The sequence below is a fragment of the Trichoderma reesei genome (assembly GCF_000167675.1).
Source record: "Trichoderma reesei QM6a unplaced genomic scaffold TRIREscaffold_5, whole genome shotgun sequence".
Taxonomy (NCBI): Eukaryota; Fungi; Ascomycota; class Sordariomycetes; order Hypocreales; family Hypocreaceae; genus Trichoderma; species Trichoderma reesei.
The window spans coordinates 1105831-1132472 of NW_006711152.1; the positions used below are offsets into that span (position 1 = coordinate 1105831).

Sequence of the window (26642 nt, forward strand, 5' to 3'; positions counted from 1 at the left end):
TGCGGCTCAAGTCTGGCCACGATATTCTAGGAAGAAGTCCCTTGCTATATTGGATCTGCAAGCAATCGAACATCAAATACTACCAGCTTTGAGTGCTACGCTCGGGCTATCACTGAGCAACTGGCCAGTGAGTTACGGTATGGGTGTTATATGGATTACGCCTGGGCAGCACCACACTATCACGAACAAGAAGACGATGATGAAATCCAACAGCTTTATACAGCTACGCTAGAGCCAATGCTCTTTCATCTCTGTATCCTCACATAACGCTTGAATCGAGCTATACTCGTCAACGACAGGCATTTCAGCTGTTGTTGATATGCTTTATCAAGCAATGTGCCTCCCAACGAACCATCTCCTCCATCTCCCTCCCAATCTTTTTTTGCAGTACTTTTATCATCTTTTACTTGTTTGGTTCTCGCCTTGTCACCGGCGGCCTGGGCCCTTGGGAGGCTCCCTGACGAGCAGCCTGACCTTGCCATCGCCAATCTCGACGCCTTGGCTGAGAATGTCGCCCGTAGACTTGTCTTCGTCGGCTCCCTCCCTAGCAAGCGACTTGTCCCAGCTGCTGGCGTCTATGCCCAAGATGCCGCCCATGTTGTTGCGGTCTCCCGGCACGGAGAACTCTCGGTACGCATATTTCCACTCGTTCAGAAATGCGCGGATCGCCTTTCCCACCTTGTCCTTGCCGTTCTTGCTGTGGTGGCCGGTGCCGGTGATGGCGTAGATGGGTCTGCCGCCCTTTTCATTCTCCAGAAGCACCTTTTCTAGGTACTCGACAGCCTCCTCCGCGTGGAGGCCGTGAAGGTCAACGTACACTTCCGACGTAGCGTCCATGTTCTTGTTTCGCTCCTCGTAGAGCTCACGGGCGGCCTCTCTGTGGGCCTTTCTCATCAGGTCATTCTCGCTCTGGCCACGGAGACTGAGAGCCTTGGCAGCCCGGGCATCGTTGCGGTTCCATGCTTGAGCAGCGCTGGACATGTTTGTTAGATCTTTCCATGTACTCCTTGGCGGCACAAGTCTCAAAAATTGACATACCTTTGCAGAAACTTGTTCCTGAGACCGCCGTGCTTGATGGCATCTTGGCGGGCCTTGAGATAAGCCTTGTTGGCCAGCTCACCGGTTTCAAGCCATGGAATATGCTTGGGGCTGGGGATTGCTAGCGCTGCGGCGCTATTCTCGCCATCTCTGGCTGTGCTGTTGCCGTTGGAGACGGGCTTGCGCATCTCCAACCTTGGAGAGGCAGGTGGGTTCATCTTGACAATGTCCGCCAAGGAGCTTGGAGCGCCATTTTCCTTGTGCCCATGCCCGCCGCGCTTGCCGTGATGCTTCTTGCCTTGCTTTGCAATGGCCGCACCAAGGGTCGGAAAGGCCTCGTTGTCATCGAGAGCTGGGGCGACGGCATGGTTCTCTTTCGCCTGGTGGCGGCTCCCGGGTCGTGATCTCGGCCGCGGGCTCTCCGCTCGCAAGGACCGCAAGCTCGGCGATGCACCTATTCCAAAGGCGAAATTGTTGGGGCTACCAGAAAAGCCGCCGTGCTGGTCAGAGTCGCCGGACTGGAGAGAGGGAAACGAATTCATGTCCTGAAGCATCAGGCTGCTATTGCTCCGGCTGGGGGTGTTTGCGCCGCTCTCCAGCGACATCTTGCTGACGAGCTTGGATGGATCGTGCGAGAAGATGCACGTCTCGCCGGCCAGGCAATTGCCCATGATCCAATATCTAGAGTGACCATGTTAGCAGGCTTGACATGTCGCGGATAGCCCTCATAGACTTACTTGCACAGATGGTTGCTGAGGTCATGGCTGAACCGGCAGTCGGCGCGCAGACACTGCCCAGTAGACATGTAAAACTTGCAGATGACGCCCGCCTTGCTGTTGACCGGCGTGGACGGGCGGCCCTCTGCAGAAATCGACTTGCCGATGAGGACATTCTTGGGCTCGTCAAGTCGCACACCGCCGTCTTGCGGAATCTCCATGATGGACGTAATGGTTGCGCTCAAATCATAGTTGTGAGCCGCAAGGGCAGACTCTATCTCGTCATCCGTCCTCGTGGGCCCCAGGATAGACCTGAGTATGTCGTAGGGCGACATGTCGATTTGCTGCGAGGTCATGGACGAAAATTCCGGAGCGGCGGCATTGAGGCTCCTGGTGGTGCCCACAGATGACGAAAGGCTAATAGTGTCGTCGTTGACCAGCCAGTCGACATTCTCGATCTGGTACTCGCCCAAGATCTCAGGGGCGGGGGTGGGGTCGCTGGCAAATTCATATGCGTTGAGGTTTGGGCTGTGGGGGATCACGGGAGTTGCAAGGGCCAGGCGAGGAGACGCCCGTGGCGATCCGAAGGGAGAGGCTGTGACCGACTTCGTCCTGACAAAGGTAGCGGGGATGTACCCGGGCGGCGCGAGAGGACTGACTGCCAGACGGGGAGAGCCTGACAGCGGAGTGCCGCCCCTCCAGGATGCCGGGGAGGGCCGTCGCAGGATGGTCTGGCGGATGGGAGGCGGTGATGTCGAGGTTCCTCCGCACTCACGCCATCGCCACATGACATCGAGGATGGCGTTCTCCAGAGAGTTGCCAACCAGGTTGGTCTCCTTCCTGAACAGCTCCTCGATTCTGTCGGTCTTATCCTCATCCTCGAGCCTGGGATCCTGCAGGATGGGCAGGCACATCTCGTAGTGCTCGTCCAACACCATGGCTGCGGGCGGTTGGTCCCGACAACGCAGACCAATCCAAACGCAAGACTATGTTGTACTCTGTACGTCGGCGAAGTATTTACTCGGTGAAGGATCGATATCAAAGGAGGGATAAGAGATGACCGCTTGCGATCGAGACAGTCGTAATTTATATGGCCAGCTGGCGAGCTGATGTAGAGAGTGGAAGAGGAGAGGGGGTGGCACCAGGGGCTTTTGGAAGCGGTGGTGAATCGAAGGAGAAGAACAAGAATGAAGAGAAGAAGAAGAAGAAGAAAAGCGAACCGGGGCGCAGGCAGGTGATGGACAGGAGACAGGAAACAGGGACCTAGAGAACCAGATTAACCTCTGATGCTGTGCGCAATAAGCTTTCGGGAAGGCCCGTTTGTAGCAAGGCTAGGTAGGGGAGGCTGATGAGCCATCGTCGAGGGGAACTTACGTGTTGAGGCTGGAATTATGGGACAATGACGATAACGGCGAATCACAACGGTATTAGAGGCGAGTCGAGGCCCCAAACAAAGGCACGAAATCGAAGGAGAACGAGCAGCGAGACACCGGGAAAACGAGGCGCGCGGACGGTGAAGAAAAGGGCGGAGAGGGCCGGCGGACGAAGCTTACATTGCGTCGCAAACTCCGGGTCTAGCAGTAGAGAGACAGAGATGAAGGACTTCTGCGCCGCTCCTCGCCGTGCCGCTGGTGTCGCTCGACGTTACCGCTCTTGAGCTGGATGGAGACGAGAGGAAAAGACAAGGTAAAGTGCCCTGTTTCGGTGTCAAGGCGGGAGAAGAGCGGTATGGTGATGGAGGAGAGATGATGGGAAGAAAGGCTGACTGATGCAAGCTTGGACGAGACTCGCGACAACTTTCACGGAGAGCAGCCCAGTAGTAGCACCAAACTGGACCTTTAGCCTGCACTGAACCCGCTATAGCTGCCCGGCGCTTTTGGGGGCCGCTTGAGGGGGGCTTTGGGTACATGTAGTTGGCTGATACCTGGGGGGTACGCTGAGCGCCGACGGCGGGAGCTGGAGCTAGTAGGCGCTGAGAGCAGCTGTGAGGTTCCGAGAAGGTACCTGTTAGGTGCTGTGACCCCCCCCCTCTGCATCAATTTCCATGTTCTAGACGGGAGCTGCATCTGCAGTTCTCCTCTGTGGCGCTCTTCCCCCCTTTCAGAGGGACGGATCAATGGATACCTGTGCAACTCGCGCCATCGTTTGAAGCACCTCGTACCAGACAGGAACAAAGACATCCGTACGGTACGGACGCTAGCGAGGCCCTTTCACAGAGCCGCCGAGATTCACGGCTGTACGACCTTGTGAATTGAATGCTTTGCTTTGCTCTGCTTGGCTTTGCTTTGCGTGTTCTGAGGCGAGGTTTCTAGCGGTGGAACAAAGTAAGCCCAACTGCAAGAGACGGAAACTACAAGTGCTTGGATCCGAGTGACGTGGTCGACCAACTCCGAACCTCGTAGTAGCCCGTAACAGGTGCTCCATCGATATACTGGGTATCTGCAGCTGGGATGAGCCGCATCTTGTATCCATAGGCAGGTATCGTCGTCAACACTCCAATCATCGTGACCAGTCACTCCTCATTCTTTTCCATCCCAATTAGACAATTCTCATAAGGTAGTCTTCTGTATCAGGTACTCTACCGAGACAGACATCAACCCCTCAATAGTACCAGGTACTTCAATGGTCTCTGCATGCATGCACACTCTCCTGAGCTCAACTCCTCCCCTGGACACTCTTCCTGAAACCCTCAGTGACATTGGATCTGGATAAATCGGCTACCTTAGCGCTGTCCAAGGTAAGGGCCCAAGCGCTAGGTACCTTGGTAGGTACCTCTAGTAGTTCTTTGACAACATACCCCAGAATCAGCTCCATGCTTTGTGCAGCCTCTGTAGATATCACATTCCAGTCAACTCTGGTGCCAAAGTCTACGGGTATCTGCTAGGTATCACTGATCAACTTGTTTTCACCAATGCTTAGCGGCCATACGAGACAGCATCAAAAGGTAAGGAAGGGGGTTTTTGATGGTGGCACTTGATCTCACCAACTCTTAGGTATAGTCCTATTCAGGATTGCGCGATTGTTATCAATATAGCACCTTCATGATCATTTAGTCAATATATACATGCTGTTTCGTCACTGAAAGCATCCATATCAGCGAGTGCCCATATATCGTCGATGCGTGTGGACTTCCGGCGACGTCTTCTTGTACAGAGTCAGCCATTAGGGTATCTCGTCATCATCGTCGCCCCCAAAGCCGAAACTGAAACTGAACCCTTCAGCCTGCTCTTCGTCTCGGCCCACCGCTGTATCCCACTTCCTCTTCTTGCCGTTCTTCTTATCCGCCAACTCCAGCGCCTTCTCCAGCACCTCCGGGTACTCGTGCTTGAGCCGCGCCGTGAAAAGCCCAAATGGATCTTCCACATCTCGCGAGAAGCCCGACACCTGATCAGGTTTGTCTCTCAGGAACGACAGGACCTCGGAGACGAGATTCAGACTCGGAGACTGCGGAACAAAGTTCTGCGTAAGCGCAATGCCCTGTTCGAGATTCACCACAAGATGCCACCACCCGCTCGGTACATGGAGAATCTCCCCAGCATTGCAGATGCCCTCCACGCACTCGGGCATCTGTCTCGCCTCAGCGTGGAACGTGAGCAACCACTCAGCAATGCTCAACGGGCTTGTCACCTCGCTGCTGTCCGAGGATACGTAGACTCCAGGTACCTGGGCCGTGGGTGGAAACATGATCCAGTATTTGGACCCCTGAATCACGGCATTCCAGGCACTCGTGCCGTTGGGATCCTTGTGGAAAGTAGAGCCGCTCCGTTCGGGGCCGATAATCAACCACCGGTGAGCTGGCCGCTCGTCTCCCAAGACTTCAAACAGGTCCGGTCCGAAGCAGTCTGGCCGCCAATATGCGGCACCTTCCATGTGTCCGACCTTGAGGCCCATCTTCTCCGCGAATTTTCGGTCAAAGAGGTAAAGGGGGCTCTCGTCTCTGTTCCTCTTCATATATTCACAGTACTGTGAAAACTTCCAATCGACGGCTTCGGCACGAAACTCGACATCGGCATATTTGGCGAGCAGGGAGTCCATGGTCCATTCGGAGTTGACTGGCCAATCTTGTATGCATTTCGTCAAGACGAAAGGCTGTTCTGTCCACTTCTCAGCATACTCTTCGTATGTCAGGTTCTCGAACCGGCGAATCTGGTTCATCTTCGGTATTCCTCTGGCAAATTTCGCCAGCTCAATGTTGCTGCAAGCAAATGGTCGATGCAGGACATCGGAAAAGACGTTGCCGCAGTCAACCTTTGCCTCTTTGTCGCTATCAAGTTGAAGGACAGTCGACCTCCAAGAGCCACGCCAGTCCATAGGCGAGCTGCCCGTTGATTTAGAACTAATTGACTCAGCTTCTGTCATTTTACACCACAAGTTCATGAAAAGAATGCGTCTTGTCTTTTGAACACTGGAAGAGACTGGAAAAACTTACCGTAGGTACAAGGCTTTCCATAATTCTTCAGAATGGCAAGAAGCATACATGTATTTGCAAGTAGACCCAAGACTCAGCAGGGAGCTCTTGTCGAAACCCTCAAGGACAAGGGCAAGCATCTCCTCGGGCAGAGCTGCCCATGTGCCAATGTTTCTTCGGGCATTTGGCCCCTCGTAGAAATACTGATTGCCCAGAGGCTTCAGCCCGAGCGGGTGAGTTGGAATGAAGTCACTGGCCTCGTCACCATGTTCTGGAACTGCAGATGGCATGATGCTATTCACGTCGGCTCATCACCTGCAGGAATATGAACTTTGCTCGGTCGCCTGGTTGACTCCGATGCCAATTTTGGTGGAGAAAGATGTTGCGTAAAAGACAGCCGCAATTTTTCGGGGCTATAGTATGATCAGAGGTATGATGCGATAGGGGATGGAAGATTTTTGCTGGCAATCACAGCGGCTCGTGTGGTGTTGACAGAAGTTGGCGGTGTTATTGGCAGAATCTTTTCTTTGCCCAATGGTTCGCTGTCATGCCGATAAAATGGGGCCATTGCACGAGTGTAGGTACATTATCCCATGTTGGGTTTCATCCAATCTTGATGCGAATTTGTATCAATCAACGAGTTGTTCAACTTATTGTCATGTTCCAATCTCCATACGAGAGTCTAATGAAATTTGAGCCAGCAATAAAGGTCCTCAATGAACTCAAGCATATTCAGCAAAGTCCCGAGTTGAAGACTGCATGTGCTGATCATAGATGAGGTACGTACCCCGCGTCAAATCCAGCCCGAGCCCGTCCTGCTGCTTTCCGTCCTCTGACTAATCCCGACTTCACGACTAATAGGCGCCCTATGATTGGTCCAGATAGCCGAGGACCGACACATGCTTTTCCGAAGGCTCCATCGACGAAAACGTGACATACGCCGCCAAACCTCCAAGCATTGCCGAGCTGCCAGTTCCGTGATACAGCCATTTGCTGCTTCAATTTTCTGTGCGGACGCAGCCTGGAGACCCCGGATATCTCGCTCTGCTCACAATGGCGTCCTCTATGGCATTGAGGAAGTTGGCCTCTGGCCCTTCGGTACGTCGCACGGAACGGGAAAAACCTGCGAGCTGACTGCCCCTCCGTTGCTCTGCGCGCAAATCTGTTGCCCGGAGGAGCAACGACTTGGAGGGAGCATGATCTGCACGGGCTTCTTGTCCGCTTGAAATGTCTGCTGAAGCTGACTTGTTACTTGCAGTTCTCGCGATTCGCGCGGAATCAACTCCGAACCTTTTCATCTACTCGACCGGCAGGTAGGTCCATCTTATTCCGGAGAACTATATATGATTTGCGATCTGCGACTGCAATACGATTTGCGATTCCCAACTCGGGGGATAACTGAGAGCGAGATCAAAGCGACGAACAGTCTGCTGATAAATCATCTCAAACACAGCTCGTGTTATTGCAAACGGACCTTTGAGAGCAAAGGAAGCTTCTCCTTTTGTTAGCTCCAAGTATCCCGTCATTGTACGTCGATCCCCTTCCCCGCCCCCAGATTCGACATGCTCCCGGATCGGCGAATGGAGATGGAAAAGATGGAAAAGTCAATTGACCATGCCTTATCACTGTTAGGACCATGAGTACGACGCGCTCGTTGTCGGAGCTGGTGGTGCGGGTCTGAGAGCAACAATGGGTCTGGCTGAAGCTGGCTTCAAGACTGCCTGCATTTCCAAGCTCTTCCCCACAAGAAGTCACACGGTAGCTGCTCAGGGCGGTATCAACGCTGCCCTGGGAAACATGCACGAGGACGACTGGAGATGGCACATGTACGACACCGTCAAGGGTTCCGACTGGCTGGGCGACCAGGATGCTATCCACTACATGACCCGCGAGGCTCCTGCTTCCATCATCGAGCTGGAGCACTACGGCTGCCCGTTCTCCCGTACTGAAGACGGCAAGATGTGAGTTTCCTCAGCGACGAGCGCTGCTCTCATGGCGGCACTAGAACCCTTCAATTCGATGCCCCTCCCCCGCATTATGCTAACCACGAACGCCTTCTGCCTTTAGCTACCAGCGAGCCTTTGGTGGTCAATCCCAGAAGTATGGCAAGGGTGGCCAGGCCTACCGATGCTGTGCTGCTGCCGACCGAACCGGCCACGCCCTGCTGCACACTCTCTACGGCCAGTCCCTCCGTTACAACGCCAACTACTTCATCGAGTACTTCGCCATCGACCTGATTATGCAGGATGGCGAGTGCCGTGGTGTCCTCGCCTACAACCAGGAGGATGGCACCCTGCACCGATTCCTTGCCAACAACACCGTCTTGGCTACTGGTGGCTACGGACGTGCTTACTTCAGCTGCACGTCTGCCCACACCTGTACCGGTGATGGTATGGCCATGGTTGCCCGAGCCGGTCTCCCCAACCAGGATCTCGAGTTCGTTCAGTTCCACCCTACTGGTATCTACGGTGCTGGCTGCCTGATCACCGAGGGTGCTCGTGGCGAGGGTGGTTACCTGCTCAACTCCGAGGGTGAGCGCTTCATGGAGCGATATGCCCCCACTGCCAAGGATCTGGCCTCCCGAGACGTCGTCTCTCGATCAATGACAATGGAGATTCGCGAAGGCCGTGGTGTTGGTCCCGAGAAGGACCACATCTACCTCCAGCTCAGCCATCTGCCTGCGGAGATTCTCGCCGAGCGTCTTCCCGGCATCTCCGAGACTGCCGGCATTTTCGCCGGTGTCGATGTCACCAAGCAGCCCATCCCCGTCCTGCCCACCGTCCACTACAACATGGGTGGTATCCCTACTCGCTACACTGGTGAGGTTCTTACTGTTGACGAGAAGGGTCAGGACAAGGTTGTCCCCGGCCTGTTCGCCTGTGGTGAGGCTGCTTCAGTGTCTGTCCACGGTGCCAACCGACTGGGTGCCAACTCCCTGCTGGACCTGGTCGTCTTCGGCCGTGCCGTTGCCCACACCATCCGTGACAACTTCCAGCCCGGTACCAAGCTGAAGCCCCTTCCTGCTGATGCCGGCGCTGAGCACATTGAGGTCCTCGACAAGATCCGAACGTCTGACGGCCCCAAGAGCACTGCCGAGATCCGCCTGGCCATGCAGAAGACCATGCAGACCGAGGTCAGCGTTTTCCGAACCCAGGAGAGCTTGGACGAGGGTGTCCGCCGGATGAAGGAGGTTGACCAGACCTTTGCGGACGTTGGCATCAAGGACCGCAGCATGATCTGGAACTCTGATCTCGTTGAGACTCTTGAGCTGCGAAACCTGCTCACTTGCGCGTAAGTGTTGACATGAAACCCAATGTCCAAATCAGACGTGATCAGAGCCGAGACTAACGTACGATGTACAATAGCGTTCAAACCGCCACCGCCGCCGCCGCCCGAAAGGAGTCTCGTGGCGCTCACGCCCGCGAAGATTACCCCGAGCGTGACGATGAGAACTGGATGAAGCACACCCTCAGCTTCCAGAAGCAGCCCCACGGCAAGGTCGACTTGACATACCGCAGGGTTATCGCCACCACTCTGGACGAGGCGGAGTGCAAGCCTGTGCCCCCCTTCAAGCGTGTGTATTAAACAGCTGACCGCTTGGCCGTTTGATAATAGCGTACAACGAAGTGTCTTTTACTTTATGAATAGGAACCGGGAGGGCCATGTTGGCGAAAATGCAGTTGCCTTACATACTGTCCTCTCAGGCTGCGCGAACCTTCCGCAAGCGAGGGTGAAAAGAGGCCGCGTTGAAGGGGATACTGCTATGCACGCTTGATACCTTTGATCGACGCTAGCTATATTGTATTATATTAAAGTTTGAATCCTAGCCATAAAAAAAAATGTTAAGAGTCACCAAATGAGTCACTGTAGGAATTGGGTTTAAGGGGCAGGGGGCCTTTGTCGAGTAAGGTATCATGATATGATGGCAAGGTAGGACTTGACCGAAGCACATGTGGCAGAACATCAATACAGAGCTGAGTTGCCATCAGGTAGGTAGGCTGACACTGACACACGAGTCCTCTAGCAGTATGTATGTATGTAGGTATGGACAGTATTATGACACAAGTCGCCTGAGAAACCGGCGCTAAGAACAATGCAAGTCCCACTGATAGCAACTCCAACAATGGGGAAACAAGAGCCTTGCCTGGAAGAAGAAGAAAGAAAAAAAAAAAATTCTTTGCCTGCCAGCAAAACTGCGCCTCTAGCGCCTTTGCCTCTCTCGAGATACCCTAAGCCGCAGCCCCACCACGACGCCCCCCGAGCGCTCCGCCTGATTGGCCACAGGCCTGGTGGGTAGTAAAAAAAAACAGGCGTCGCCCCTCAGTCGTCTTTTTTTCTTTCTCTCCTCTCCTCTCCCACTTCCAACTGAACAATCGATACTTCATCATCACGAACTTTTTTTCCTAGATTCTTCAGCTCTCGTTTGTATCGAGAGCGTTTGGGTCTAGACGACAACTTCCTTCAGTTTCATTCACCGCCTGCAGCCTTCTCCCCCGAGAAGCCTGTCTTTTTTCTCCGCGCTTCCACCCCGCCGAATTTTTCTTCTATTTCTAGGTCGAGCTGTGCTTGATCTAGATTTCTTCTTCGACAACCGCAATCATGGCTGACAAAGGACTTGAGGATGTCCCCGAGGGTGAGTTTGCAAACGCTCTTTGCCCGTCGCATGCGTCTTGGGGATCGCGGAGTCGAAGGCTTCAGGGGCGCCTCGCTTGTGCGCGCAAACCCCCGCGGTGTTTTGACCCCACGATACCCAAACTCGACGCTGCGATGCCCATGGGCCCGCCCCGCTCTGGTTGATGCATCATGCTGACGATGGTTGCGATACAGGACAGATCGAGTCTAACTACGACGAGACTGTCGACTCCTTTGATGACATGAACCTCAAGTCTGAACTCCTCCGTGGTGGTGAGTGCTGCTCCTCTTCGACGCCCGCACGAAGCGGCTTTGCACACAAAGGGGCCAAGGTCTAACGAGCGACTAGTTTACGCCTACGGTTTCGAGCGTCCCTCTGCTATCCAGCAGCGCGCCATCATGCCCGTTATCAAGGGCCACGATGTCATTGCCCAGGCCCAGTCCGGTACTGGCAAGACTGCCACCTTCTCCATCTCCGTCCTGCAGAAGATCGACCCCTCTGTCAAGCAGTGCCAGGCCCTCATCCTCGCCCCCACCCGTGAGCTGGCCCAGCAGATCCAGAAGGTCGTTGTCGCTATTGGCGACTTCATGAACGTTGAGTGCCACGCCTGCATTGGTGGCACCAGCGTCCGTGAGGACATGAAGGCTCTTCAGGACGGCCCCCAGGTCGTTGTCGGCACCCCCGGCCGTGTCCACGACATGATCCAGCGTCGCTTCCTCAAGACCGATGCTATGAAGATGTTCGTCCTCGACGAGGCCGACGAGATGCTTTCTGTAAGAAAACCCTGGAGCCAAACACGAATTTGGCGACCTTGAACCGTGTATGTGACCAGTTTGCTAACGCGCATTGTCTCCTGCAGCGTGGTTTCACCGACCAAATCTACGACATCTTCCAGCTCCTTCCCCAGTCCACCCAGGTCGTCCTTCTCTCGGCTACCATGCCCCAGGACGTCCTCGAGGTCACCACCCGATTCATGCGTGACCCCGTCCGTATCCTCGTCAAGAAGGACGAGCTTACCCTGGAGGGTATCAAGCAGTTCTACATTGCCGTCGAGAAGGAGGAGTGGAAGCTCGACACCCTGTCCGATCTCTACGAGACCGTCACCATCACCCAGGCTGTCATCTTCTGCAACACCCGCAGAAAGGTCGACTGGCTGACCGACAAGCTGACTGCCCGTGACTTCACCGTCTCCGCCATGCACGGTGACATGGACCAGGCTCAGCGTGACCTGATCATGAAAGAGTTCCGATCCGGCTCCTCCCGTGTCCTGATCGCCACTGACCTGCTGGCCCGTGGTATCGATGTCCAGCAGGTTTCCCTGGTCATCAACTACGATCTCCCCGCCAACCGGGAGAACTACATCCACCGTATCGGTCGTGGTGGTCGTTTCGGCCGAAAGGGTGTTGCCATCAACTTCGTCACCGCCGACGACGTCCGCATGATGCGTGAGATCGAGCAGTTCTACAGCACCCAGATCGAGGAAATGCCCATGAACGTTGCCGACCTCATCTAAACAAACAGACATCGCCACCGGATTACTAAGTTTTCACTCGCTTCGGGCTATACCATCTGTTTTCGATATCACGGGTAGCTCTGTTTCACGATAGGAGGACACATACGTGGGGAAGGGAGAGTGGGGCCATCGTTGCAAGAAAAAAGAAGAACGGCGACATCTTTCCGACGGTAGCTCTTGATAGATTGTGAACGTTGATAGAGGAGTGAAGGGGGGACACCCAGGGACCGCGATTCGAGAAATCTCCGATATTTTCGAAGGGGGTTAACCGACCTTTACCAAGGGGAGGGAAAGAAAAAAGGGGGGGCAGATTCCGTGACTGCGTGACGAAAGGCTCAGGAAGTCCTTTGCACCTTAATGACATGAAGGTGCGGCGGGCAACCAAAAGTAATGCAATGATCACTTTTTTTTTCAAACGACCCTGTTCCTGTTGCCTCTGCATGTGTGTGTGTGTGTGTGTGTGTGTGTGTGTGTATGTGTGTATCTAGGTTTCCATCATGATGGCATGTGTCTTGTTTCAATCACCAATGTCATAATACCTACGTGCCTTGATACTGGTGCTAATAATACATAGGTACGTTGAGTTAGGTCCACATGGCCTTTTCATCACTCATGACAATCAATGACAAGACCATTGCTGGAATTGCTTATTGCCAGACTTCTCTACTCGAGATGTTTGGGGATGCGTAGGTAGGTTGTAATACGTCTTGGGCATGACCCACGTCATCCTGCGCTATTTACCAAGCAAGGAACAAGAGTTTGACCGTCATGTCTCGCAACATGATCGTTATTGCCCATGGATCTATTACCTAGCTAACAAAGAACTAAACACAATATCAAATTCAATCAAATTTGCAACTAGTGATGCTTCGTGATGATTGTACTGTATTATTATAAAAGGAAAATAATGGTAAATCCTACATTGTAGGGGAGAATAAAAGAAGATATGGTATATACACTCAGTTCTCTCGTCGAATCCAGTTCCGATAAAACTCTTTCCAAAATAACAAGACACTCAAATGTCCATGATACAAATCAATGTGCCCGCCTGCCCTTCCACCTCCCGAAAATATCACACACGTTGTAACGCCGCAAAAAGGTGGTATATGGTTTTCAACGGAACACGCACTCCTTCCTCGCTTCTCCTTTTCTTCCAATTCAATCTTGACAAGGGAATATATTTCCGTCTCTGTCGTCTCCGTGGGTGGAATATCGCTTTCGTTGCAACTTGTAGAACAAAAGAAAGTAGAGAATAATAAAAAAGTAGGGTGTGTGTCATCTTCATCTTCATCAATCTTTCAGGGGTAACCCTGCTTTCTTTTCTTTTTCTTTTTTCATCGATTTTTTTTTTTTTCCTTTCCCTCTTGTTCACAGGCTTACATGGCCTGTCCAAACGTCGCAGGAGCACCGCTATACGCGCCAGGAATAGGCACAGCATCGTACGTAGGCTCGTCCGCAGCAACAGGAGCATGCTCGTGCAACGTCTCCTTTTGCGCCGCCGCCATCGAATGGTCTACCGGCGTCAACGGGCTCTGTGACTTGGGCGTGGCAGAGGGCGCCTTGGTGGGAGGAGCCTGCAGCTTGAAGGGCACCGAAGGCCGGGAGAACTGCGAGGGCGGCTCGACAAGGACCGCCGCGCCGGGGGTGAAGGCGGCCTTCTCGTCGACGGCGCCCAGGCTGCCGAAGCCGGCGGGCGCGTGGCGAGGCGAGAGCGCGTACTGGCTAAGGGCGGGCGACTTGGGCGGGAACATGGCGGGCGTCATGGGGGCGCCGCTGAAGCCGCCGGGCGAGCGCGGGAAGCCGGGGGTGTTGGGCGCGGACTGGGAGCGCAGCTGGGCGAGGTAGAGGTCGGAGCGGGCACGGTCACGGACGTCCATGGACTTGTGCAGGCGGCGCTTGGAGTAGTAGCGGTAGAAGATGACGCTGTAGAGCAGGATGCTGATGACCTCGAGGACGACCTCGATGATGATGCAGATGAGGGTCCAGTTCTGCAGGCGGCAGACGAGCGAGTACTTGACCTTGTCGGCAAAGACCTCGGCGCGGGTGTTTTGCACGCACGACCACCCCCACATGTCCTTGTTGCCGCCGTTGTTCTTGGAGTTGGAGAAGACGGCAGCGGCGAGAACCCATAGGATGAGACTGACGATGAACTGTTGCTGCGTGTTAGTCATGAGTTTGAAAAAAGAGGTGACAAAGGAGGGGGATAACGAACCCATCCAATAGCAAAGATTGTGTAATATGTGCCAACCTTTTCAGCGCGGCGATGTCCTCCACGGCAGTATGCAACAAAGACTAGGATCGAGATAGCAAGAGACAGGCAGGCCATGGCGAGGACGAGCTTCTGGGCCCAGGGGTTGGTTCCGGCGGCCCAGGAGGGCATCTTGCTCTGCTGGGGGAGGGACTTTGTGGCGTTGAAGATGGCGAATGACGAGGAGAGCATGGCGAGGATGATGAGGGAGCAGCTGAAGTGGACGCTTCGGAGGGCGAACTTGGCCATTCGGACGCGGACCTTGATTTTCTGTGGCCTTGTGTTAGTGAGTCCTCCAAGATGAGGATGTTTCCCAGCAGACGTACCAGATCCTTGGCCTGCTCCTTTTCCGTCTCCATCTCCCGCTTCTCCAGAATCTCCTCCTCGCGAAACGTCGGGCTCATGAGGTTCATCGTCCTCGCCGGGGTCCCAGGCACCCTCATGGCGCTCTTGAGGGGCGACTTTGGCATGCGGAGCGACTCGCGGTCGCTGCCCGAGTTGCTGATGTATCCGAAGCCGACATCGCCGGGCCGAGCGTCTGAGGAGGCCTGAGGGTTGACGGGGTCGGCGAACGGCGAGGCGTTGCTCTCAATGGGCGAGTGGACGGACGTTGCCTCGGCAAAGCGCGGCGTCCGGGGCACCTTGAGTGAGCTTTCTGACGAGGAGCTTGAGGATGTAGCTGTGCGGGCGTGTGTGAGGTTGAGGGCGGCGGGCCGCTTCTTTTCGCCGAAGTTGAAGCCTGCGGGCGCGGGCGTGTCAATGGGGGCTGGCTCAATAGCACCAGTTGGCTGCTCTGGAGAAGGCGGCATCGTCTCCTGCGTCAGTGTAGACGGACCTGAGTTGTCCATGGTGGACTTTTGTGTTCTTTGATTTTATGTGTAGTGTTTCGTGTTGGGGGAATTGTGTGGTGGTGGTGGTAGTGGTGTAAGTCGAAACAGGACAATCGAGGAAACCCAGACTCTTCGACCCAGTCGACAGAAGGCCCTCGTAAAACAAAATCAAGATAGGAGTAATGAACAATGGAAGAGACAGTACAACAGCAACAGTACAATAATCACGATGGGGAGGAAAGTGTGGTGAGTCCAGCTATCGAGGGAAAGAAAGAGAAGAGGGAGGACTCCAAAGGCGTGGATGGGCAGCGGGAGCGCAAGAGTTTTGAGCGCCGTCCAAGACAAGCAGATGCGACAAGCTCATTCGTTGGACCGGAGGCGAGGCGAGGCGGCTACTAAGAAAAGAAATCGCGGGAGAGTAGAGAGAAGAAGATGCAGATGCAGCTGCAGCTCTTTCGCTTCCGCTGCACGAGCCGGGACCCGGTGATTTCTCTGCGTGTCGCTCCAGGTAGAATAGGTATTCTTCCCTGTTCGGCTCTCGATTGGGTGTGTGTGTGTGTGTGTGTCGATATTGGCAGGGGAGAGGGGGTCCCGAATACGGCTCATGCAGAAAGGTAACTGGACGGGGGAACGGGATGGCAAAGCATTGGGGATGCCCTCGTTGCTGCGATGCCTGGCTGCTCGTGGATGGTTATTGGCGGATGACGCTGGTAGGGCGGCTGCAGGGTGTGATGCTCCGAGAGGCGTGCGCGGTTAGCCGCCGAACTGGCCAGAGCTGAGATGCAGATTGGCTCTTTGGGGGCCTCTCTGTGCAGATTGGCGCTTCTGCGGGCGGGTCTGTGGTGTATGGGAGGTGTGATTCTGCTGTGAGGGGTGTATAGCAATATCAATCCTGTGTTCTGTATTGAAGAAGAGGAGGAGGAGGAGAAGCCTTGTGAGATGGTGAGATGGTTGAGTCGAGAACAGAGGCGAGAAGCTGGAGCAGTATGACGGAACAGCCCCCGATTACGGAACGAAGAATGGTAGAGAAGGTAGGTTGGAAAGAGAGATGGAGATGCAGAGGCAACAGACAAAACAAGACGAACCGAGCAGCAGTCACGCAAGGCTACGGCTGCACTATTATCTCACTCAGGCCTTTAAATTCTGGGGGAGGCCCAACAGCTCGCATCGTCAAGAATGACAGCCGAGAGTACATGTAGGTATTTGCCTGTCCCGGGCACATGTAATATTGCAGCAAAGATACTTGCGGAGCAAGCAAGCACCGATGAACCAGATGCAAATTGTTCCCTTGCTGCCCCGGAAGTGGCTGGACGACCTCGTGGTTGGCTCTATCAGAGTACGAACTTCTGACTTGAAGCTAACATCGAGCTTGGAAAGCCACGCCCCTTTGCTAGTGTTTTCCCTCTTTTACATACTTTCCTTTTTCTTGCCCTCTTCTCTCGTCTCTCGTCTCTCGTCTTCCCTTGAAAACGAGCAGCAGCCAGCTCGTCCTTCGACGCAATCCATCCCATGTCTCTTCTCGTTGCCGCCCGGGTCCCGACTCTTCACTCGACTCACCTTGACTCGGCCGTCCAGCTTCCAGTAAGACAAACAACCCCTGTCCCGCGCCCTGATTGGCCCCATGCCGCCCAACCCCAGAAGGCCGTCCAGCGGGCCTTTTAGGCCTGTCTAGGGCCTGTTTGCCTCTCAAGCTCCGTTTACAGGGGGGGCTTGCAGGTGCTAATGTCTCTGTGCCCGCAGCGGCCGTGGCCAATCAGCGGCCAGATCGCCTGTGATGGGTGCGAGCCACTGCAGGCCGTCGGCGGCAATCAGCTCGCTGGGATTCGTCTGCCAATTTTTCTCGCGCCCAGAGGACCCAATTCCAACTCGACTCGACTCGACTTGATCTTCAGGCTCTTCTGCCGTTGATCGGGCCCGTCAGTTGATGTGTGTGTCTCTCTCGTCGAGTGTTTCTATTTCGAGCGCCGGCCACCATCCATGTGTGTGTGCTTCAGCAGCCGCCCGCCAACCTGATTCTCGACTTGTCTTGCTGTCCCTTTGATTTGTCTCATGCACCACATGTAATAACTGCCTGGTTCCTACATGTACGGAGTAGCTGTGCCGTGCCGTGTCCCCCCCTTAAAAAACGACTTCTTCAAGTAATCTCAAGACCTCGCGCTTCTCCTGGAGAATAATCAAGCCTTCTATTGTGCGCGCCCAACGGCAGCCCGTGGCGTGAGTCCGGCCCAAGCCCGTCAGCAGGCGGCTGACCATGGCTGCCTTCTACGCCATTTCCATGCCAAACAAGCATTACGGCTCCGGCTCTATTGCCATCCGGGGGGGTTGCGGTCAACGGGTTAGCCCGTGTGCCGTGTTGGCATTTCGCTTCTCTGCGTTTTCGTCGGTCGCTGGGAAGCCAAAGCCATCCACTGCGAGATAGTACAGTATTGCGAAGTAGGATCCGAACTGCGTAGCCTTCGAATCGGGATGGAGAGGTGCTTCTAAAGCTGTACTCGCATGTCACCGAGTAGACGAGTACGACCTCAGTCGGCCGCTTGGTTGGTGATTGGAGACGCTTGCCTACATTGTGCTTGGTCGTGATAGTAGCCTCGTGCGTACGCATCTGGACGAATGTCTTCCACGGTGATGCGTGCCACTACATAGAGTACTACACGCTACAGCTGTCTCTCAACCGCCATCAACCGCGTTGTCTTTCTTGCCATTTGATGCGTATCCGGCTTTCATCTCTTCCAGGCGGACATGAAGCCATTGTTGGTTACTATCGTCAAAAACCAGGTTGAGAGAGGTACAAGTGGTTCACGCCAAGAGCTAAGCGTCTGCATGGTGCATGTGCCACCATGTGCATCTCCATCACCAACAAACACACAACTCGCAAGCCACCACTTACACCCAACTCGTACCTGAAGCCAGTCAATTTCAGAGCCCACCAAGGCCAGCAACAACGCGTCTCCCCCCCCTCTTCTTTCTTCTTTTTCTTCTGCATCGCCCCCAACTCTTATCTTTTGCCTCTTCTTCATCTTCTTCAACCCATGGGACCTGTCATCACCTTACTCGCATAACAGTCCCATTAACCGGGAAATCACAAAACGCCCGCAGCTCCCCGGCTCGGGCACGTCATGGGCAAGGTCGCGCGTCAGCATTTAGAGAGTTTTTCTCTGTGCACATACTAGTAGCCGATTCCAGGGTATTTAGTCGTATCCCATACAACAGCAAGACACCTAAGTCGTATAGGTAGCTTCCGGAAATGGGTTTGGAGCTTTTGAAGCTTGACTACCTATGCGAGATTCGCATCCGGGAACCCATGCCCCCAAACCTAACCCTGTGATGGCTGATGATTCTTGAAGTTATCCCGGCCGATCGGCGGGCTATTAGTACTTGCCCATGCTGAAGTTCTGTCGACGACCACACGAGGAGTGAGCAAGGTGCTTTTCAGCCTGTTTCACCGTTGTAATGAACTTGTAATTGCTTCGGATGACATCTTGTGCAACGATTCTCCTCTAAATGCGGCGTTGAGAGCTTGGTCCTACATACAATCTTTGTCGGATCAAGCCCAACAGCCATCTAGCATTGCCATGTACATTTATTATTGATCGGGCAGCTCGTTCTGCAATTGAGACTATACACGTCTTTGGATTCTGCGTTCTCTGTCATGAACCGGAATGCATCAGCAGCCGTGTGCTTTCGAGAGTGATGAGAGAGACTTTTGCCAACTTGATCAGTGGCAGGATGCATGAACAGTTGTAGCAGTCCGCTTTGACCTGGGTAAATGCTAACCTAAGGTATTGTAGCGAGTTGGCCATTTGATACCTTACCGATGTCGAACAGCAGTGATGGCCTACCTATAAAGTCGTTAGAATGTACCGACTCATGGTTGAATGTCGTCTTTCCATGGTTGCTGCCATTCTTGACCGCATTCCAGATACTGTACATACCTTTTATTCTTCACCACACATGTAATAGCTTAGTGACCACTTAGTAACCAAATGAGGCACCCCAGACTCGCTATTATAGCCTTCACCACCGAGGATGCAAACCAATTTATCATGGCCACGTTGCCTGAGGGAACATTTGTTGCTCTTCAATATTACATCGTATCGCCATCACGACTTCTCACCTTGACCAATCCGCTTGCCCACGCAAAAAGAGGGGCTGCCCGACTCTGGCCGTGGAGGGGCAAGAATCCTTATCAGCTTATCGCGCCCAACGCGGCTTAGCGTAAGAGTCATCATGCTGCACACGATGAATTTTGACCACTCGACGGCGAAATGGCTGCTCCTGCAAACCTCCGCAACTTTATAGCGACGAAATCCTTGTAGGCGTTTGCCTCTGATCCATCTCTCTCGGTCATCCATTGCCTCGTCTTCTCTCCCGCAGACGAGCACTTAGACTATCGGCCCTTCGATCCAGCATATCCTCATTGTCTCGGCAGAAACCACCCCCGACTTCCTCATCTCGCGCTCTCCCCCCCCCACCCGTCACAATGTCTGAGGATCCCAAATACGACGACATCCAGTCCGACTCCGACTCTGGAGAGTCCATCGACGCCCATGACAACGTCGAGAACACCGAAGAGAAGACGCTCAAGCCGGCCCTCAAGAAGTCCAACCCCGCCATCCCCAACCAGGCGGCCGTAAAACCTCCGCTGCCCCCGCAGACCGACCCCAAAGACCTCGATGTGTCCGTCTTGACACCCCTCACGCCTGAGATTATTGCTCGCCAGGCCACCATCAACATCGGCACCATCGGCCACGTCGCTCACGGAAAGTCCACCGTTGTCAAGGCCATCTCCGGCGTCCAGACTGTTCGATTCAAGAACGAGCTGATCCGAAACATCACCATCAAGCTGGGATACGCCAATGCCAAGATCTACCAGTGCGACAACGCCGCGTGCCCTCGTCCGGGCTGCTACCGAAGCTACGGAAGTGAGAAGGAGGTTGACCCTCCTTGCGAGAGAGATGGCTGCGGTGGTACCTACAGATTGCTCCGACACGTCTCGTACGTTCCTCTCCCCCCCTTAAGCCCCCCTCATCCCACCTTCTTCTCAAATGGAAGTTGTTGGGAAGAGTATCACATGAGTTTTGGTGTATGTGTTTGTTAATGCTTACTTGTTTCTAGATTTGTCGACTGCCCTGGTCACGATATTCTCATGAGCACCATGTTGTCAGGAGCTGCCGTCATGGACGCTGCTCTTCTCCTCATTGCAGGCAACGAATCCTGCCCTCAGCCCCAGACATCCGAGCATTTGGCCGCCATTGAGATTATGAAGCTGGAGAACATCATCATTCTGCAGAACAAGGTCGACCTGATGAGAGAAGAGGTCACTCAGCAGCACTATGAGTCGATCCTCAAGTTCATCCGTGGAACCGTTGCCGAGAAGTCCCCGGTCATCCCCATCTCCGCTCAGCTCAAGGTCAACGTGGATGCTGTCCTTGACGCCATTGTCAACACCATCCCCGTGCCCGTCCGAGACCTCTCCATGGAGCCCCGCATGATCATCATCCGTTCTTTCGACGTCAACAAGCCCGGTGCCGAAATTGATGACCTCAAGGGTGGTGTTGCTGGTGGCAGTATCCTGCACGGTGTTCTTAAGCTGGGAGACGAGATCGAAATTCGCCCCGGTATCGTCTCACGCGACAACAGCGGTGCCCTCAAGTGCGCCCCTCTCTTCAGCAGAGTCATTTCCCTCAACTCCGAGGGCAACGACCTCAAGTACGCCGTGCCCGGTGGCCTGATTGGTGTCGGTACCCAGATCGACCCTACCCTCTGCCGTGCCGATCGTCTCGTCGGTTTCGTCCTGGGTCTCAAGGGCAAGCTGCCCGATATCTACAGCGAGATTGAGATCAACTTCTACCTGCTCCGACGTCTGCTTGGTGTCAAGACGGCCGATGGCAAGCAGGCCAAGGTCGCCAAGCTGGCCAAGAACGAGGTCATCATGGTCAACATTGGCTCCACGTCCACTGGTGCCAAGGTCGCTGCCATCAAGAACGACGCTGCTAAGCTGGTCTTGACCAGCCCCGTCTGCACAGATATTGGCGAGAAGGTGGCTCTCAGCCGACGTATCGACAAGCACTGGCGTCTTATTGGATGGGCTACGATTGCTGCGTAAGTTTTTCTCAAACCCCCCTTGGGCATGTTGGGCCTTTGATGCTAATATGTTCAATCTAGTGGTGTGACTCTGGAGCCCAGCTCGGCATAAACGTGCATGCTCTATCGAAAAAGCTTGTCTACGAAGTGATGTTTCTTTATGTAAGTCAAGTTCGGACGCTTGCTCCTTACTAGGGGCGTAGATCACAACAAGATGATGTGTCCTTATTGGCATATCTTGCAGCGTGTGGAGACGGGAGATTAAGCTGGAGGAAGCACTCAGTCTCAAAGACAGCAAACAAGCTGTAGTCTGGGATTTCACCGCGGGTCCTCCCAAGGTTTAGGTAGCGGCGTCAGTGGACATGGAGCTATAAGGCTAGAGAGGGTTTCACACCATTCGGGGGCGATATGTTTGGTGACGGCAGCGTGTGAAAGAGGGCATGAGCGTCTGGAGAAGAAGGCGATGAACAAAAAAGTACAAACCACACTGCGGAGGTAGAATATAGGCTTTGGACAAGAGTTGAGGACAAAAATCCAATAATATATCATCAAGCGAAAAAAAACCAAGTAACATATCATCTACTTGCGTACCTTACGGGCATGTGCTACCAAGTTTTCTATAACACCCTCAAAGGCCTCGCGATCCCCAATCTTTTCGTCTGTCCGTTTTGTCCAGTACTCCAGCAGCTCCTTGGCCGCCCCCTGCATGGCCTCCAACTTGGCCACGTGCTGCTTCAGTTCCTGATCCGTCATGCCGTCGAGCGCTTCGTCCGTCGTCTGGCAGAGATGCTTGGCCGCTACCAGGTCCAGCTCTGGTTGCGGCGGCGGTCCTTTCCTCCTCTTGGATGTTGACGTCTTGCCTTGAGAGTCTACCGATGTAGATGAAGCGTTTCCATCGCTTTGCTTCAGCCTTGCCGTCGACCGCAAGTCGCTCGATCCCCTAGGCGATGTCGCGGGGATGTTGAGCGACGGCAGCACGAGCTTCTTCTGTTTTGACGCCGGGAGGATCTCGTCCAAGTCTACAGGCACACCGAGCGAGACGAGGAACAAGCGGCGGGTGCGCGACCGGATCCAATCGGGAGGCGCGAGGGGCGGAGGAGCGACGAGCTGAGACCACAGCGAGGCGGAGCGTGGGGTCAGGAAGATTGATGAATCTTTGGGTAGTTGTGGGAAGGTTGGGAAATCGAGCTCTTCAGGGGGGAAGAGGCTTGGTAAACATGGTTCTATCGCGGAAATGACTTCATCTGGACTCAGCCCATCAAAGTCGGGTATCGACTGCGAACAAAAAAAAAAAAAAGAAAAGGTCAACACTCATGATCAATGCGTCTTTGGCTTTTCGAGTACATACAAATGGTAGTGAATGTTGTGGTTGGGTTGGTGGAGGCACTGATGCCGCGGATTCGGTGGGCTGGGGATGCTGAAAGCCATCCTCAAAGTCGTCAAAGTCGTCGTCGTGGCCGCCCTCTTCGAAGTCGTCAAAGTCATCGCCAAAGTCGTCGTCCCCGAAGCTGTTGTCTTCGCCCTGCTCTTCCTCTGCTTTTTCGTTGCTTTCTTCTTGGGGTGGAGCAGCCAGTATTGTTGGCTGAGAGGAGGCGAGGGAGTCTCTCCTAGAGCGGGCTGAAGATGATGTGGGTGAAAGGGGAGCATCTTTGAGATCGGTCAATTGGTGTCTATCCGATAGTTTTCGGATCCGTTGTAGTGTAAATACCTGAGATGGCGTCTTCATTGCCACTCCTTATCTCGCCATTGGGGCTCAGTATTATATCGGGGTTGGCGTCTGCTTTGTGCTTCTCCTGCTCCTCTGCGCTGTGCTGGCCGGGGTACTCTCCAGTAGATTCTTCGACGACTGTGACAGGGACAGTGCCCGGCTCGGGAGGAGCAGATGGCGAAGGCTCAGGAGTATCGTCGTCGGGCACCATGGCAATCTCGTCGGGCTCGGCATCCTGCTCCCTCGTCTTGTATGCTTCTGTGCCAGGCACCTCCCCATATGAGGGCTCAGTGTCGACCTTTTCCACCCTCGTCTTGGGAACTGGTGAGCTGACGCCGGGGCTCGTCGGTGCGGACTGCGCATCTGTGAATTGGTCTTCCGAATCTGAAGCCTCAGCTATAGTATAAATGTCAGCAGTGCTTGATCGCACCAAGGTGATCTATATAATCCAGAGCCAAGACATACCCAGCTGATGGGCCCCCGGGTCCTCGACGTGGGTCTGCGGCGGGGGTTCAAGTTCCCGGGAGTCCGCCATTGCGTCGTGAAGGCACTCTATCAAGCTGGGCAGCTGTTGGCAAAGCGATCCAGGGTGGTATTGCGTCCGAGGTTCGATTCGTAGAGGCTATTCAGTGTGTGTAGTCGATCAAGGTAACGAGTGTCGGGTGGTCAGACGGCGTCGAGGCCAAATACAGTGTGTCGTCTTTAGGACATTCCGGTGCTTCGCAGTGGCTGGGCGGTGTGTGTACAGTTATGCACTCGCAATGGACAGGAGGAGGGGAAATAGGGACACAACTGTCTACGCCGTGGAAATGAAGGTGTTTCGCATCATCGAGTGTCATAGCATGGAGCTCACCTCGACGGTAGGCGTGCTATCGTCACGTGGGGAAGGACACTATGCACGATAAGTGTGGCTGGTGACTTGCTGCAAGGACTCGTGGATACCAGCCACAGCACGGCTGCGCGCCCTGGGTCTGATTGAGCTCCCAGGAAAACAGAACCGCGAAAAAAGCACCTGCACCTGGCCAACCGTCACTTCAGCCTTGAGCCGCCCCAGGATTTTGTTTTCCTCCAGCTCACCTTGGAGGCATCACGGGTCTGAGCTTTTGGCAATCTCGTACGACCCCCAATCTGCCTCCTGCATCTCGGCCCAGCTTTGCCATGCCATGAACGCCTGCAGGGTCTTGTTGCTTACACGTATCTAGCTGCCTGTCGCCGCCTCACGCCTCTCAACCTCGCGACCGTCGACGATTCGAACCAGCAGCGCATCACCGACACCAATCGCCATGTCGTTCAGCTTCGGCACCCCGAGCTCCTCGGGCGCCGCGTCCAACAACACGACGAGCACGGCGCCGGCCACAGGAGGCCTCTTCGGCACTGCTGCTGCATCTGGCACGCCCAAGTTTTCCTTTGGCAACACCACCACTCCCGCTACCAACCCGCCTGGGGGTCTGTTCGGAGGTCAGAGCAACGCTGCCCAGAAGCCAGCCTCTGGCGGACTCTTTGGATCAGCCGCTGCTTCATCCTCTTCCACTCCTACCACTTCGGCAGGTGGCCTGTTTGGAGGAGCCTCGACCACCCCAGCAACGGGTGGCCTCTTTGGCGGAACAAGCACTGCAACCTCTTCCTCGGGAGGCGGCTTGTTTGGGGGAGCGACAACCAGCACAGCACCATCCACTGGCGGTCTCTTTGGCAATAAGGACGCATCGACCCCATCGGCTACCGGAGGCTTGTTCGGAGGAGATGCCAACAAAACCCCAACTGCCACTCCGACACCTGCTGCTGGGGGCTTGTTTGCAAACACTGGCTCTGGTCTCTTCGGTAACAAGACGTCGACTCCCACGACTCCGGCGACTGAGACTACCACCCCTGCCAAGCCCTTGTTCTCCATGGCATCGACGACGCCCGCGGGTGCGCCGCCACCCAACACAGCCAAGACCGCAGGCTCAAACCTGTTTGGAACTAATACCAGCACCACCCCCGCCGGCGGCTTGTTTGGCAACACTGCTACAAAGCCTGCCACCACTTCGGCATCGACTTCACAACCTGCGACCACTACCACGTCAGGATCAGGACTCTTCGGCAGCGGAACTCAATCGTCCACGAGTGGCTTGTTCGGCGCTGCCAAACCCGCAGCTACCAGCTCTACTGCACCGGCATCTGGAGGGCTCTTTGGCAATAAGACCGCCACCACGTCCGCGCAGTCCGGGTCCTCTACGCCCGCTGCGACACCGGCTGCTGGTACAACCTCTACGCTCTTCGGAACTAAGCCGGCTGCGACCACCACATCTACGACCCCAGCGGCGACATCTGCTGGAGGTCTCTTTGGTACCACACCTGCTGCAACAACCGCTCCAGCTTCTGGATCTACTCCTGCTACCGCAGCCGCTGGGGGTCTCTTTGGACTGAAGCCTGCTGGCACCACTGCCACTACGACTTCGTCTTCAACGACCCCGGCAACCACTGCCACGTCCGGCAACCTCTTTGGCACAGCTCCTAAAGCCTCTACTGCCACCACGGACAAACCTGCTACCTCGCTCTTCGGTACCACCGCCACCACCAAGCCTGCCACGACTGCGTCCACCACCGCGACCACGACAACAGCAGCACCAGCGTCGACTACGACCACGGCTGGTGGCTTGTTTGGAGCCAAGCCTGCTGGCGACAAGGATGCGGCGAAACCTGCTGCACAGACCAGCACCATTAACCCATTGGGAGCTTCCACTACCGGTCCTCCCTCTCAGATGGCCCGGTTGAAGAACAAGACGATGGAGGACATTGTCACTCGGTGGGCTTCTGACCTCTCAAAGTACCAGAAGCAATTCAAGGAACAGGCCACAATCGTGTCCAACTGGGACAGAAACCTCGTGGACAATGGCGAAAAGATTCAGAAGCTGTACCTGGAGACCTTTGAAGCGGAGCGGGCCAGCCACGAGATTGAGCGCCAGCTGGCTGCCGTGGAGAGCCAGCAGGAAGAGCTTGAGGCCTGGCTGAACCGTTACGAGTCAGAGGTCCAGGATATGTTTGCTAAGCAGATGGGCCCTGGCGAGCAGCTTGGGGGACCCGACCAGGAGCGCGAGCGTACCTATAAGCTGGCCGAGAAGCTCACCCAGCAGCTTGACGAGAAGTCTCGAGACCTGTCAAAGATGGTCAAGGAGATTAATGACATCTCTGGAACTCTGAGCAAGGGAGCCAAGGCTGAGGACCCGGTAAGTTCTCGCAGCAATAGCGATTCCACTGGGGCGTATATCAATGCTAATGTCATGCTGCAGCTGAGCCAAATCGTTCGCGTGCTCAACAGCCACCTTACCCAGCTGCAATGGATCGACGCCAATTCGTCAGCCCTGCAAGCCAAGGTCGCGGCGGCCCAGAAATCCAGCAGCAACCTGGGTAGCCACTACGGCAGCGGAGAGAGCGACGTGGCGGAGAGCTTCTATAGATCTTACATGGGACGGAGGTGAAGCAAT

General features: G+C 54.8%; 7 protein-coding genes across 7 annotated transcripts; 4 read left to right on the forward strand and 3 right to left on the reverse strand.

The window, feature by feature from the left end:
• Positions 1-426: 426 nt before the first annotated feature.
• On the reverse strand, positions 427-2692 carry TRIREDRAFT_59062 (uncharacterized protein; the record flags this gene model as incomplete). The annotated part of the gene is made up of 3 exons (XM_006963857.1): positions 427-1003; positions 1039-1719; positions 1776-2692. The coding sequence occupies 3 exons, from the start codon at positions 2690-2692 to the stop codon at positions 427-429; spliced, it is 2175 nt and encodes a 724-aa protein (XP_006963919.1).
• Positions 2693-4916: 2224 nt separating this feature from the next.
• TRIREDRAFT_58851 (cyclin F-box/Jumonji domain-containing protein) lies at positions 4917-6452 on the reverse strand (the record flags this gene model as incomplete). Its single annotated transcript, XM_006963858.1, has 2 exons — positions 4917-6090; positions 6184-6452. The coding sequence occupies 2 exons, from the start codon at positions 6450-6452 to the stop codon at positions 4917-4919; spliced, it is 1443 nt and encodes a 480-aa protein (XP_006963920.1).
• Positions 6453-7130: 678 nt separating this feature from the next.
• Positions 7131-10016, forward strand: TRIREDRAFT_121019 (succinate dehydrogenase). The gene is made up of 6 exons (XM_006963667.1): positions 7131-7260; positions 7421-7475; positions 7616-7689; positions 7795-8123; positions 8230-9453; positions 9528-10016. Exons 1-6 carry the CDS (start codon positions 7216-7218, stop codon positions 9745-9747), a joined length of 1947 nt encoding a protein of 648 aa, XP_006963729.1. The 5' UTR covers positions 7131-7215; the 3' UTR covers positions 9748-10016.
• A 529-nt stretch (positions 10017-10545) lies between these two features.
• On the forward strand, positions 10546-12724 carry TRIREDRAFT_46619 (uncharacterized protein). The gene is made up of 4 exons (XM_006963526.1): positions 10546-10795; positions 10990-11067; positions 11144-11568; positions 11655-12724. The coding sequence occupies exons 1-4, from the start codon at positions 10762-10764 to the stop codon at positions 12306-12308; spliced, it is 1191 nt and encodes a 396-aa protein (XP_006963588.1). The 5' UTR covers positions 10546-10761; the 3' UTR covers positions 12309-12724.
• A 960-nt stretch (positions 12725-13684) lies between these two features.
• On the reverse strand, positions 13685-15647 carry TRIREDRAFT_121022 (uncharacterized protein; the record flags this gene model as incomplete). The annotated part of the gene is made up of 4 exons (XM_006963859.1): positions 15392-15647; positions 14883-15295; positions 14521-14826; positions 13685-14458 (listed from the first exon to the last, which is right to left on the reverse strand). Exons 1-4 carry the CDS (start codon positions 15402-15404, stop codon positions 13685-13687), a joined length of 1506 nt encoding a protein of 501 aa, XP_006963921.1. The 5' UTR covers positions 15405-15647.
• Positions 15648-19681: 4034 nt separating this feature from the next.
• TRIREDRAFT_121023 (uncharacterized protein) lies at positions 19682-22646 on the forward strand. Its single transcript, XM_006963668.1, has 4 exons — positions 19682-20381; positions 20502-21488; positions 21552-21953; positions 22169-22646. The coding sequence occupies exons 1-3, from the start codon at positions 19867-19869 to the stop codon at positions 21580-21582; spliced, it is 1533 nt and encodes a 510-aa protein (XP_006963730.1). The 5' UTR covers positions 19682-19866; the 3' UTR covers positions 21583-21953; positions 22169-22646.
• A 1815-nt stretch (positions 22647-24461) lies between these two features.
• TRIREDRAFT_21924 (uncharacterized protein) lies at positions 24462-26636 on the forward strand (the record flags this gene model as incomplete). The annotated part of the gene is made up of 4 exons (XM_006963484.1): positions 24462-24858; positions 25108-25816; positions 25874-26384; positions 26448-26636. 4 exons carry the CDS (start codon positions 24462-24464, stop codon positions 26634-26636), a joined length of 1806 nt encoding a protein of 601 aa, XP_006963546.1.
• Positions 26637-26642: the final 6 nt, after the last annotated feature.

Excerpts from the sequence above, each read along its gene's own strand:
- TRIREDRAFT_46619 (XM_006963526.1), top strand. The coding sequence starts at position 10,762 with ATGGCTGACAAAGGACTTGAGGATGTCCCCGAGG. Across the intron at positions 10,796-10,989 it reads ACTTGAGGATGTCCCCGAGG|GACAGATCGAGTCTAACTAC; the intron begins GTGAGTTTGCAA and ends GTTGCGATACAG. Across the intron at positions 11,068-11,143 it reads GTCTGAACTCCTCCGTGGTG|TTTACGCCTACGGTTTCGAG; the intron begins GTGAGTGCTGCT and ends ACGAGCGACTAG.
- TRIREDRAFT_121023 (XM_006963668.1), top strand. The coding sequence starts at position 19,867 with ATGTCTGAGGATCCCAAATACGACGACATCCAGTCCGACTCCGACTCT. Across the intron at positions 20,382-20,501 it reads AGATTGCTCCGACACGTCTC|ATTTGTCGACTGCCCTGGTC; the intron begins GTACGTTCCTCT and ends ACTTGTTTCTAG. Across the intron at positions 21,489-21,551 it reads GGATGGGCTACGATTGCTGC|TGGTGTGACTCTGGAGCCCA; the intron begins GTAAGTTTTTCT and ends TGTTCAATCTAG.
- TRIREDRAFT_121019 (XM_006963667.1), top strand. The coding sequence starts at position 7,216 with ATGGCGTCCTCTATGGCATTGAGGAAGTTGGCCTCTGGCCCTTCG. Across the intron at positions 7,261-7,420 it reads AGTTGGCCTCTGGCCCTTCG|TTCTCGCGATTCGCGCGGAA; the intron begins GTACGTCGCACG and ends TGTTACTTGCAG. Across the intron at positions 7,690-7,794 it reads GCTCCAAGTATCCCGTCATT|GACCATGAGTACGACGCGCT; the intron begins GTACGTCGATCC and ends TATCACTGTTAG.